This window comes from Neomonachus schauinslandi, chromosome 2 (genome assembly GCF_002201575.2).
Source record: "Neomonachus schauinslandi chromosome 2, ASM220157v2, whole genome shotgun sequence".
Lineage (NCBI taxonomy): Eukaryota > Metazoa > Chordata > Mammalia > Carnivora > Phocidae > Neomonachus > Neomonachus schauinslandi.
In genome coordinates, this window is record NC_058404.1 from 122,355,583 (window position 1) to 122,368,623 (window position 13,041).

Genomic DNA, 13,041 nt, shown 5'->3' on the forward strand with positions numbered 1-13,041 from the left:
GTCTTCTGGGTTCTGTGGTTCTAATATGCACATCCTGAAAAGTGAAAAGATAATAGCTTTTCCTGTGATTTTGGGCCATAGGGGAGATGGAGTCATACAGAGTACTGGAGAAGTGTAACCAATGTGAAACCAGGTAGGCAACTGGGCAAGATATGGTGTCAACCCAGTAAGTTCTCCCTTCCTAACACTCCCTGACATTTCCCTCAAACCACGATAAAAAGAGCCAAACTCATCACATATTGACTAAAAATTTAAATGCATTCACACATTAGATATAAAAAATAAGCAGACTAATATTCAGGATCTTCTCATTTTGTATTTGACTAAAAGGGCCCATAGAAAAGAATTTTTCTCCAATCATTTCCATAGAGATTATGTCTAGTTTAATTGTCCCAAATTGAACTAACAATTACAAATATTTACAACATACTAAAAGTATGTATGATTAACAGCTTTTTTTCTACACCCACACACACCACACACTCACACCCATACATACACATGATAATTCTTTAAGTTGCCTAAAGCATCATCTATAATAAAGTTTGCTCCAGAATTTGTAGTTACTTCTGCATTGGATACAATTAATATTTCAAACACTTTTCAAGCTGCTTTACAATATCACATATTATTCTAACAATAAACATATGTCATAGATATTCCCATTTTGTGTATGAGAAAAATAGAAGCTTTAGCAAATTAATTACATTAGTCACTTGATTTAGCTACTTAATGGCATGGCTAGTATTAAAATACAGGCTGCCTTTTCTCAAATTCTGGGCTCTTTATAATACCTCATAATGAGTATTAATTCTAGCATTAACACTAGAGTATTCATTCTTTCAACAACTATTTATTAAGCACATACTAGAAGCAATGCTCTACTAGACTCCTGGGATAGAACACTAACCCAAACAGACAAGCCTCATACCACAGATACTGGTGTCATTCTGAGACTTAGCTAGCTCTTTATTACATTTGAACCTCAGTATTATTAGAGACAAATCTTCAATTTTTATTTTGTATTCTGAAGGTCCATTTGCATTAACATTGATTTGTTTCCATTCCAAAGTGAAATGATAATTAACTTCAAAAAATAATTACTATCATTACAAGAAAATGGTAACATTTATTATAAATAATTTCCTATCGGGTGCCTGGGTGGCTCAGTCGTTGAGCGTCTGCCTTTGGCTCAGGTCATGATCCCAGGGTCCTGGGATCGAGCCCCACATCGGGCTCCCTGCTCCGAGGGAAGCCTGCTTCTCCCTCTCCCACTCCCCCCTGCTTGTGTTCCCTCTCTCACTGTCTCTCTCTCTGTGTCAAATAAATAAAATCTTAAAAAATAATAATAATTTCCTATCAATAAATACAGTGTTTATGGCATTCAATGCCTCCCCCAACCCAGTAATCACTTTCTTGTTCTTCTTTTCTTAGAAGATAGTGTCTTAATGTTCCTTCTTCCGGAGTACAGAGAATGAGGCTCCAGGTTGCTCCATAAGGGCAATTTATGCTTGAAGAAAAAGTTAGTTCTGATTTCTCTGACCTCTTTTCACCCAATTTGCTTTCATTGGTACAGGTATTGACCAGGAGCTAAAATCTTTTATTTCTCTACTTATCACTTTACATATCTGTGAAACAGTAGTTTTTCTCCCACTGGATTAATGTTAGATGGAACCAGCAGATTTACTTGCAGAGGAAGGAAGATTTATCATCTTTATGGTACTAGCACATTCACTGAATATACAGTCATGCGTGAAATTGCAGTGGGGGAAACTGATGCTACTGTTCTCATGGATAAAGGCTGTATCATAAGCAGTGAGGTGCCTAAAGGCTTTGGAGCTATGTTTAACACAGCAAAGGTTCAAATGTACGTTTGTGTTGTTTTTCAGTGACTCCAACTACATTCTGGGAGCAATACTGTCAGAGTGCTTCTTAACTAATAGAGGTTTATCTTCTGAATTTGAAGGTCTCCCTTAGTCCCACCTGCACTATCTTTGGACTTAAGAGGAATTGGCTCAGCCATTGTCATCCATGCAAGGGTGGACATCAATGAGGGGAAATTTCCCTGGGAAAGACCATTAGGGGTCACTGATTGTCTCAACCCTTAGAACCTCAAGAAGCCCATCCAGCAGGTGGTGGTGGAAATGACAGGCTTTGGTGTATACTTTGCCTCTGAGGCCACGGGAATCACTGGTACTATGGTATGTGGTCTTAGGGCTCAGTAAGAGGGAGCTGCCTGTCAATATAGGAGTATACATTAAATTAACTTTATGAAGACATGAAATTACTATAGTTTTTAACTAGTATTTTTGAGCACATATTATGTGCCTTGCATGGTGTCAAGATATTTACATACTCTGTCCCATTTAGTCTTAACATCATTTTACAAGTTAAATACTAACATCCTCATTTTATTTATTTATTTTTAAGATTTTATTTATTTATTTGACAGAGAGAGAGACACAGAGAGAGAGGGAACACAAGCAGGAGGGATGGGAGTGGGAGAAGCAGGCTTCCCGCAGAGCAGGGAGCCCAATGTGGGGCTCGATCCCAGAACCCTGGTATCATGACCTGAGGTGAAATCAAGAGTCGGACTCTCAACCAAGTGAGCCACCCAGGCATCCCTAATGTGTTCATGTTTACATGTTGAGTGTGAGGTATCTATAGGACATTCAAATAGGAGATGAATAAGTAAGTCTAAAGCTTAGGGACAAGTTTATCCATAGATACAGATTGTGACAGTCATCTCCAAAAAGGTAGTGGTTGAATCTATAAAAAGAAAGGTAAGACAACATAGGAAGAGGATTTATAGTAAGTACAGGGGTGGACTGAAATGAGAACCCCTAAATACTACCTTGCCACCAACAACTTTTCTAACCTTAGTCTGCCAGTGACCACTACCATTTGATGAATTACCACAAAATAGTCTCTATCCCCTGCTCCATAACTTAGTCCTCTACCCTAAAACTGATTATCTCCCATACCTAGGATCACATACAACTTCCTCAATGCAAATGCCATCCTCATGCTGAAAGAGCCACTGGACAACTGCATTCATGATAATATCAAAAATATGACCTCTACCCCCTTGTTGTATAGCATTATATAATTATAGTTAGTATTGTAAAAATAACTTGAATACAGAAACTGATAGCACAAGAAAAGTTGAATTGGTATTTAGAAGCTACATACAGCATATATTTAAGCAATGATTTTTTTTTTTTTGCCTTGAGGTAGAACTGAACTAAACCTTCTAATAATCATTAATATAGGAATTTTCCATCTCCTCAGCCTAAGGAGTTTCCCTTTCTACCCCCATATTCTATTTCCCAGGTTTTTAGGTGCAGAGCAGCCATACTCTGGAAGCCTGGTGTACAATTTTCCATCGAGGAGATAGAAGTGGCCCCACCAAAGGCAAAGGAAGTTCGCATAAAGATAAAAAAAAAAATTCATATTTCCAGACCAAAAATCAAAGCTGTTCACTGTAAGTTATACATACTTTTCACAATGCTCAACTCAGAAAGAAAATTACATACTCTACTATTTCTTTTTCATTTCCATCAGTCTTTTAATCCAGCCAGACAAAAGATTAGGGAGATATAGCATAGGCTATATGCCCAAAGGATACTTATTTACAACTGTAATACTAATTACTAATTAAAAGAAATTTCTACCGGGGTGCCTGGGTGGCTCAGTCGTTAAGTGTCTGCCTTCGGCTCAGGTTATGATCCCAGGGTCCTGGGATCGAGCCCCGCATCGGGCTCCCTGCTCCACGGGAAGCCTGCTTCTCCCTCTCCCACTCCCCCTGCTTGTGTTCCCTCTCTCGCTGTGTCTCTCTCTGGCAAATAAATAAATAAAATCTTTAAAAAATAAATAAATAAAAGAAGTTTCTACCCATAAACAATATTTTATGACTAATACAACTATAAAGCCCCCCTGTGAAATAAATTAAGGCTTCAATTATAATAGGAGACATCCCTTGCTTTTCTGTGCTCCAATTCTTTCACTTCTATAATTGGTCTTTCTTCTCCACACTCCTACCCACAAGCTTCAGTGAAGGACGAGACCTCTGATGTACACTACGGTTTTACAGCTGTCTTTTCTGAACCCATGTAAGTCTTAAATCATCATTTTGATTCTGAAATTAGCTAATGAAAACCACTGAATTGCTTTAAACAAATTATTATTGGTCCCTGTCTACAATTAAAGAAATAAATGCATTAATATTAATGCAGTGTATCAAACCCGTAAAGTTTTAAAAGATTAACAATTCCTCTCTTCCCCTATGATGCTCTGCCCTGTTTCTTAAATTCCACATATCAGTGAGATCATATAATAATTGTCTCTCTGATTGACTTATTTCACTTAGCGTAATACCCTCTAGTTCCATCCATGTCATTGCAAATGGCAAGATTTCATTTTCTGATGGCTGTGTAATATTCCATTGTGTATATATATACCACATCTTCTTTATCCATACATCTGTCAATGGACATCCAGGCTCTTTCCATAGTTTGGCTATTGTGGACATTGCTGCTATAAACATTGGGGTGCATGTGCCCCTTCAGATCACTACATTTCTATCTTTGGGGTAAATACCCAGTAGTGCAATTGCTGGGTCATAGGGTAGCTCTATTTTCAACTTCTTGAGGAACCTCCATTCCATTTTCCAGAGTGGCTCCACCAGCCTGCATTCCCACCAATAGTGTAAGAGAGTTCCCCTTTTTCCACATCCTCGCCAACATCTGTCGTTTCCTGGCTTGTTCATTTTAGCCATTCTGACTGGTGCGAGGTAGTATCTCATTGTGGTTTTGATTTTTATTTCCCTGATTTTGATTTGGAGGGGAGGGGGAGTGGGAGGATGGGGTAACTGGGTGATGGACATTGGGAAGGATATGTGTTGTAATGAGCACTGGGTATTATATAAGATTGATGAATCACAGACCTGTACCCCTGAAACAAATAATACATTATGTTAATTAACTGAATTTAAATAAAAAGGATTAACAGTTCTGAAGCACCTTTATTTAAGACAGAGAAAACCATGTTACTCTTTGCCTTCCATACAGATTGTGGCCACAGGTCTCTGTGGTTCAGAGATGAAAACGTTGGAGAATAAAACCTATCACTACCATTATCCTATCATTATGGGCCATGAAGCAGCTGGAATAGTTGAGAGTGTGGGAGGAGTGAGCACAGTGAAAACAGGTATGAATTGGCACCTGGAGCTAGGAAATTGCAGCAACTTGGAATCCACATCAGGAAGATGTGGTGTGTGTGTGTGTATACACACACACACACAACACACAATGGAATATTATGCAGCCATCAAAAAGAATGAAATGTGGCATTTGCAAAGATGTGGATGGAACTGGAGGGTATTGTGTGAGTGAAATAAGTCAATCAGAGAAAGACATGTATCATATGCCTCACTGATATGACGAATTATTAATCTCAGGAAATAAACTGAGAGTTGCTGGAGTGGTGGGGGGCGGGAGGGATGGGGTGGCTGGGTGATAGACATTGGGGAGGGTATGTGCTATGGTGAGTGCTGTGAATTGTGCAAGACTGTTGAATCACAGACCTGTACCTCTGAAACAAATATTACATTATATGTTAAAAAAAAAAAGAAGAAGAAGAAGAAGAAGAAAAAGATAGCAGGAGGGGAAGAATGAAGGGGGGGAAACTGGAGGGGGAGATGAACCATGAGAGACTATGGACTCTGAAAAACAAACGGAGGGTTCTAGAGGGGAGGGGGTGGGGGGATGGGTTAGCCCGGTGATGGGTATTAAAGAGGGCACATACTGCATGGAGCACTGGGTGTTATACGCAAACAATGAATCATGGAACACTACATCAAAAACTAATGATATAATGTATGGTGATTTACATAACATAATAAAAATAAATAAATAAATAAATAATACCAAAAAAAGCGCATCTCTTAAATGTTAAGATCAAATGAAACAAAAGGTGAAAAGTTGCCCATTTCTTAGGAAAGGAGGGACAGTTATTTATAAGTTACACAAAAATACTAAATGTATCTTTGCATTCCTATTTTGATATTAATAAAAACAAGGAATAGAATGCACTAAAACTGAACCTGAAAGAAAGTACAAATGAGGCAAAAATTTATAAAAAAGGAAACTGAGGAAAACTGTTGAAAATTATTAAAATGAAGCATATAATAAACAGCTGAACATACTAGTGGAACAAAATAGGGAAGGAGTCCAGAACTAGATCAAATACATAGAGAAATTTGGGCGCCTGGGTGCCTCAGTCGTTAGGCGTCTGCCTTAGGCTCAGGTCATGATCCCAGAGTCCTGGGATCGAGCCCTGCCCTCCACCGCCACCAACCCCCCCAACCCCGGTCCGGGCTCTCTGCTCAGCGGAGAGCCTGCTTCTCCTTCCTCTCCCTCTCCCTCTGTGCTCTCTCTCTCAAATAAATAAATGGAGTCTTTAAAAAAAAGAAAAAAATACCATGAGAGAACATTGTATTACCTCAGGGAAAGGAAGGAAATTTTTATCAACACAAAAATCTGGAAGATATGAAATAATACACAGATTAACACCATAAAAAGTTTTTAAAATTTTGTTTATAAAAAATACCCCCCAAATCAACAACAAATATGACAATGGGTAAACTCCCCTAATATATAAAGAGTTCTTTGAAAGCAATTTGATAAAAACAGCCCAGTAGAAAAATGGTCAAAGGAAATACACATTTCCTTTGGAGAAAATATATACACGTGAAAAGATGCCTAACCTCAAACATACTGAATAAAAATTTATAAAATACAATGGGCACTGGGTATTATATAAGACAGATGAATTACAGGCCTGTACCTCTGAAACCAATAATACATTACATGTTTATTAATTGAATTTAAATAAAAAATGTTTAAAAATAAAATACAATGGGAAAACACTGTTTATCTAACAGAAAAGCAAAGATTTAAAAGTTTGATAATATATAGGACTGACAGAGTACAGGCAAATAGCTACCTCAAACCTTATTATATGGAAAGTAAAGTTGTACAACTCTGAATTTGGCAATATATAACATCATTTAAATGCATACATTTTGGATCCAATACTCCCAATTCTAGAAAGTTATTCCATAGATCTATACTCATGTATTAGCTTTCTATTGCTGATATAAAAAAAAAAAAATCACCACAAATGTAGCAGCTTAAAGCAGAACAACTTTATTATCTCACAGTTTCTGTGGGTCCAAAGTCTGGGTGTGGTTGACAGAGTTCTCTGCTTACAGTTTCACAAGGCTGAAATCAAGGTGTTGATCAGCTGGGTTCTCATCTGGAGATTCTGAAGAAAAATCCACTTCCAAGCTCATTCAAGTTGTTGCCAGTATCCAATTCCTTGAGGTTGTACAATGAGGTCCTCAACCTCAGCCGACCAGCTGTCAGTTAGGGCCGCCGTCAGCTGCTTGAAGCTTGCTCACATTCCTTCTCATGTGGCCCTTTTGCCCACCTTCAGTCTCAAGGCAGCACTGGCATATCAAATCCTTCTCGTGCTTGCAATCACTTTGTCTTCTTCTGCTGATTCTCCTCTTGTCTCCTTTCAAGGGCTTATGTGATTACTTTGTTCCACCTAAATAATCCAGAATAATCTCCCTACTTTCATGTCAAATGCTCAATAAACTTGATTACAACTGCAAGTCCCCCTTTTCCCTGTAATATATTCACTGGCATGGTAACACATTCAGTTTCTGGGGATTAGAATGGGACATCTTGGCAGGGGGCACATTTTTAAAATTCTGCCTACCACAGCTCACGTGTGCACAAAAAATTCATTCCATTGTTATTTTTCATGACTGCGGGGCGGGGGCAACTATTAAACAAAACTATTAAACAAAAATCACTAAAATGAGAAATCTCCAAGATCTATCGTTAAGTAAAAAAGTAAGACCTACAAAGAAAGTAAACACTATGTTAGCCTTTATATTTTGAAATGGGTTATATCTCTGAAAGATACCACTGATAAGAATGTAAACTACACTTTTGTGTAAGTTTAAATGTTTTACCATATGTATGTGTACTTTTTAAAAACTAAAAGTAAATTTAAAAATCCCAAATCCTATAAGGGTTTTTAACTAAAAACATGAAACAGGGGCGCCTAGGTGGCTCAGTCGGTTAAGCGTCTGCCTTGGGCTCAGGTCATGATCCCAGGATCCTGGGATCAGTCCTGGGATCGAGCCCCACATTGGGGCTCTCTGCTCAGTGGGGAGTCTGCTTCTCTCTCTCCCTTTGCCTGCCACCCCCCCCAACCCCGCTTATGCAGGTTCTCTGAGAGAGAATAAATAAAATCTTTAAAAAAAAAAAACATGAAACAAATTTCTCTACAATAATAGACAATGGGTCAGTCAGTAAGTCCATCACAAGCAAGTTATTCTAATCTTTTCCTTATACTTTGCACATTACTAGAGAAACCTGCCTGCCTTTGGTCTCATCGCCAAGAAGAAAGGATTGATATAAAACACAGGGGAGAGCAAACAGACACTCTTTGCTGCCTGATAAAGAAGCTTATTCTATGAGCATGTGGTATCCATACTATTTTACATCTAATCCCTCACAGCAGAAGTGGTGTAGAAAATATAAAATGCGACTTGGCTCAATGGCTATATAACAAAGTCATTTGGCTTCAAGAGGAATTTACAGGAAGGCAAGCTCCTTGAGATTCAGTTGCTGAGCCCAGGGCTAGACACAGGTGCTGAAGACATCCTCACTTTTCCTAAGTAGTTGATATTTTCCACAAAATCAAGCACCATTAAATGTGGAAATAATTCTCAGTTGTCATATTTTCTTGGGTGTCTTGTTGAAGTCCTGAAAGCCAGCTATCTCTTTACTTAGAAAAATAATAATCTAATAAACACTTTTGCTCTTTAGGAGATAAAGTTATCACACTCTTTCTACTGCTTGTGGAGAATGTGCCTCTTGCCTTAATCCTGGGGACAATCTTTGTATACAAATCAAGTAAGGTTTTACTAATATTTTCTTTTTGAAACATTCAATTTCCTTAGAAGGAATCTAAGCTTTCTAATTTGAAATAAAAATTTGGGGGTTTTTTGTCTATGTCTGATGGGACTAGGAGGTTTACCTTCAAGGGAAAACCAGTGTATCACTTTGCAAATACAAGCACCTTCTCTGAATACACAGTGATAAAAGAAATCTCGGTTGCCAAGATTGATGCAGTTGCACTTCTGGAGAAAGTATGCCTAGTTAGCTGTGGTTTTTCCACTGGGTATGGTGCTGCAATCAATACTCCAAGGTAAGGAGCATTTAATACCCAGTATGAATGGAAATCTTGGTCAATGGAGATGAAAATCCTCATGCATCTGGGCATGTCTGATCATACAACCTCAGGAAGAATCACAAACCTGCCTCTAAACAACCCTGAGTTTTTTACTGTCTAGTCATCCCATGCTCCCCTTCAATATCTTTCCCATTCCCTTTTGGTCAGTAGTAAGTAGCAAATCAAGTCTGGATGCCAGTCACAACTGGAGATATCAGGAATTCCTGGAAGTTAAACAGAACACAGTTGGCAAAATTACTGTGTTCTTCCACATGCCAGTACATTTTCTTTTTTTTATTCAACAAACATTTATGGAGCCATTCACTGCTCCAGGGGCTGACACTCAGCAGCTAACAAAACTCACCGAGCTGCTATTCTGTTGTATAATGTATCAGGTGATAATCAAGTGTTCATAAAAATAAAAGGATAGTAAAAAGACCAGGTGATGGGGGAGATGTTGCTATATAAGACAAATTGGTCAGGTAATCCCACTGTGATTGAATGGGTTACTGTTAAACTATTGTTTTTGAGACATCCTCCAGCTACCTTCTTTAAATATCTATTGAATTGCAGTACTTTGTTTTCCCCCAAAGTCCGTTAATCCCAATCCTATATAGAGAAATAGGACAGAAGGGGTTCAATCTGAATTACTCTCATTTTGGACCCCCCCCCCCAAAAAAATTAGCCTTTGCCTTCATAAGGCATTGACCTTGTAAGTGATGCAAAGTTTTCCAAAGGAAAAGAGAAAGTAAGGGCTGCAGGAAGATGAGGATGGTTTTTAAAAACTCAAAAATAACTGGAATCAAATAAATACTATGGTAATAAGTCTTAAGATTTGATGAAATTTCATTAAACTGCTTCTACTAATGTTAATTCCCAGAAATTAAAACTGTATTTACAGGTAGTTTTTTGCTCCTCTAGCAAAAAGTATTCCACATCTAGAAATACCCTCAGAAACCAAAACTCTCTAGTTACAATGAGTTTTATCTGAAAATGTCCTTTGCTTATATCTCATAAAAAGTATATACAGACTTGGGTCTTTCCAACTGAGTAAAGGCACATGTTTCCCTTTGCTTTTGTTTTCTGCCTTCATGTGCTCAGGTGACCCCAGGCTCCACCTGTGCGGTGTTTGGCCTTGGAGGGGTTGGCCTGTCTGTGATCATAGGCTGTAAAGCAACGGGAGCAGCCAGGATCATTGGGGTGCACATCAACAAAGACAAATTTGAGAAGGCAAAAGAAGTCGGTGCCACTGAGTGCATCAACCCACAGGACTTCAAGAAACGCATCCAAGAAGTTTTATTTGATATGACAGGTACTGGTGTGGAATTTTGCTTTGAGGCCATCGGAAATCCAGAAACTGTGGTATGTGATTTTTCCAGAGGGAAAATAACCAATGCTTCTGTCAGTCATAAGCTTAGATTTTAATTGGATGAAAATTCTAAAATTCCCTCCACTTTTCCTCTAAATTATTTAATCTTCCTTGTGCCCCATGACATCCCAGCTGGTATCCTCTGTCCACTCCTACAAATCTATTCACCATTCCAAACACTGAACTCCCATGCTGAGATTTCTTCTTCCACTGTTCCATCATGCCATTCCTTCAAATAAGAAGACAACCTCCAACAGACAGTACAGAAAAGCTTTGTAAAGAATTCTCACTGAATTATTTCATAAGCAACAACCTGGTAACTATAAATTCCAAGCCAAAAGATTTAAGCAAGATAAGGATAGTATTGGATCAACAACCTATAAAGGAATGAGCTTTGCACTTTGAGCAATCTTTCACAGTAGACCTGAGTAAGCTTCCAAAGAAAATATTAACCAATTTGATTAGATGGATTAACTTCAAAAATGAAGCAAGCAGTAGTTGTTTTTCCAGCTGAACATGGTTTATATAAGAATATAAATGGAGAGGGAGTTATTTCACAATCTGAGACTTGCTTTCTTTGGGGATTTGTAGAAATAATGTACTATTGGATTGCATGGCTCTATCTCTAGTTAGCTGTATGAAAACCCAATAACTGTCTCTTTTAACCTGAGTGCTTTCCTCAGCTTACAAAATGTTTTCATTCTCCCTACAACATGAACTCCCTTGTGTGTAAAATGGTATAACCAAACCCTTCTCACAATCTTTCCCAAAGACAGTCTTGTCTGAGAAATAGCCTTTGAAAATAACTAATGGGAACATGTCTGTTTATCACTCTGTTAATACAAGATGTTATACAACTACAAAGTTGTACTCCTCGATGTCTAAAAGAAAAAGTCAATTCTAAGAAACCACCCATGTCAGTAATGGCTCTCATAAAAATTAATACTATTGTTGTTGTTGTTATTACCACCATGGGTGTGTTTAGTATTTTCATTTTTTTAATTTCCATTTATTGAGTCCTAAAGTGCCAGGTATTATACTAGGCAGCATGCAATGTCTTATTTATGTTTCAGCTAATCCTTGTAAGATAAATGTTATTTTCAAATGAGGTCAGGGAGCATCAGAAAAGATCACAGACCATTTAGCAGCTAATCTGAGATTAGGTCCAACTCTTAAGGACATCTTTTAACCCTTGCATTATCTTGCATTGCTTTACAACAGGAAGATGCCCTGGCCTCCTGCAATGAGAGCCACAGGTCTGTGTGATTGTTGGGCTCTTGGCAGGTGTCCAACTCAACATCAGTGGCTTGTTGTTCCTCTCAGGATGTTCTTTGAAGGGAACTGTTTTTGGAGGTATGGATGAAGCAGGGAAAAGTGGAAATGCATGAGGTTTTAGAGGTGGTAAATAGAGAAATGTGTCATAAATGCTTAAGAAGGAACATCAAACAAGAACTTTAGATTACAGCTTTTGTTTCAACACATAAATATCCAAGATAAGGAGATGGATATTAGATGTATACAGTTACTTATTTTTAAATTTTATTTTATTTAAATTTACAGTTACTTCTTGGTAAGTTTTTTATTGATTCGTAAAGCAATAGGTGTCCAAAGTTTAATGCAAATTATAAGTTGAAAAGAAAAGGCAATACTGTTATCAATAACTATACTTCAATTGAGTTATATATCTGCCAAGTGGATTCTTTGAAGAATATACTGAATCACTGTTCAACTAATGTTAAGTCTTATCTGAGACAACTGAGTTTTCGTTATATCAACTCAAAGATATGAAACATAATGGATTCGTGAGTGAAAAGAAATACTACTGATAAAAAGCAAATGAGAATTATTTCCAGAAAAAAATTTTTTCATAGAATCCTTTGATTTTCCATTTTTTAAACCTGTCTTAGAACTTGCATTTTAATAGGCTTTAGAAGAGTGGTTTATTGAGAAAGTTAAGAAACTAGAAAACTAAATAAATCTGCTTAGGATTCTGGGCTCATAAGCAAGTGATCTACTATTTAAGAAGAAATGTATTTACCCAGAGATTTTGGACAACCTGAATTTTGGGGCAAAAGAGATAAGGATTAGGAACTATATGAATTATTTGACTAGTGAGCTATCTGTGGTCTCCAAATTAGCTATAGCAGAGCAGTGTATTGTTACAGACACTAGGAGTCTTACCCAATTCATTTATGAAGAGTAGATAAATGGCAGGGCCAGCAAAAACAAATACATAAATAATCCAGTTTATAATTTTCAGTTCTTCCATTTGGGATAATTGGATACAACCACCGCTTTTTCCCTCTATTATACATGATAATTATTGATTCCAAACACACATACTCAGCTAACTCTTGCAA

The 13,041-nt window shown here is 37.7% G+C and overlaps 1 protein-coding gene across 1 annotated transcript; it reads left to right on the top strand.

Moving 5' to 3' along the window:
- The first annotated feature begins 1,748 nt into the window (after nt 1-1,748).
- On the top strand, nt 1,749-12,069 carry LOC110572141 (alcohol dehydrogenase 6-like). The gene is given in 10 exon segments (XM_021680404.1): nt 1,749-1,859; nt 2,109-2,201; nt 3,334-3,439; nt 5,074-5,208; nt 8,907-8,930; nt 8,933-8,989; nt 9,069-9,287; nt 10,412-10,674; nt 11,903-11,933; nt 11,936-12,069. Coding segments are annotated over 10 exon segments (1,173 nt in total).
- The last annotated feature ends 972 nt before the right edge of the window (nt 12,070-13,041 follow it).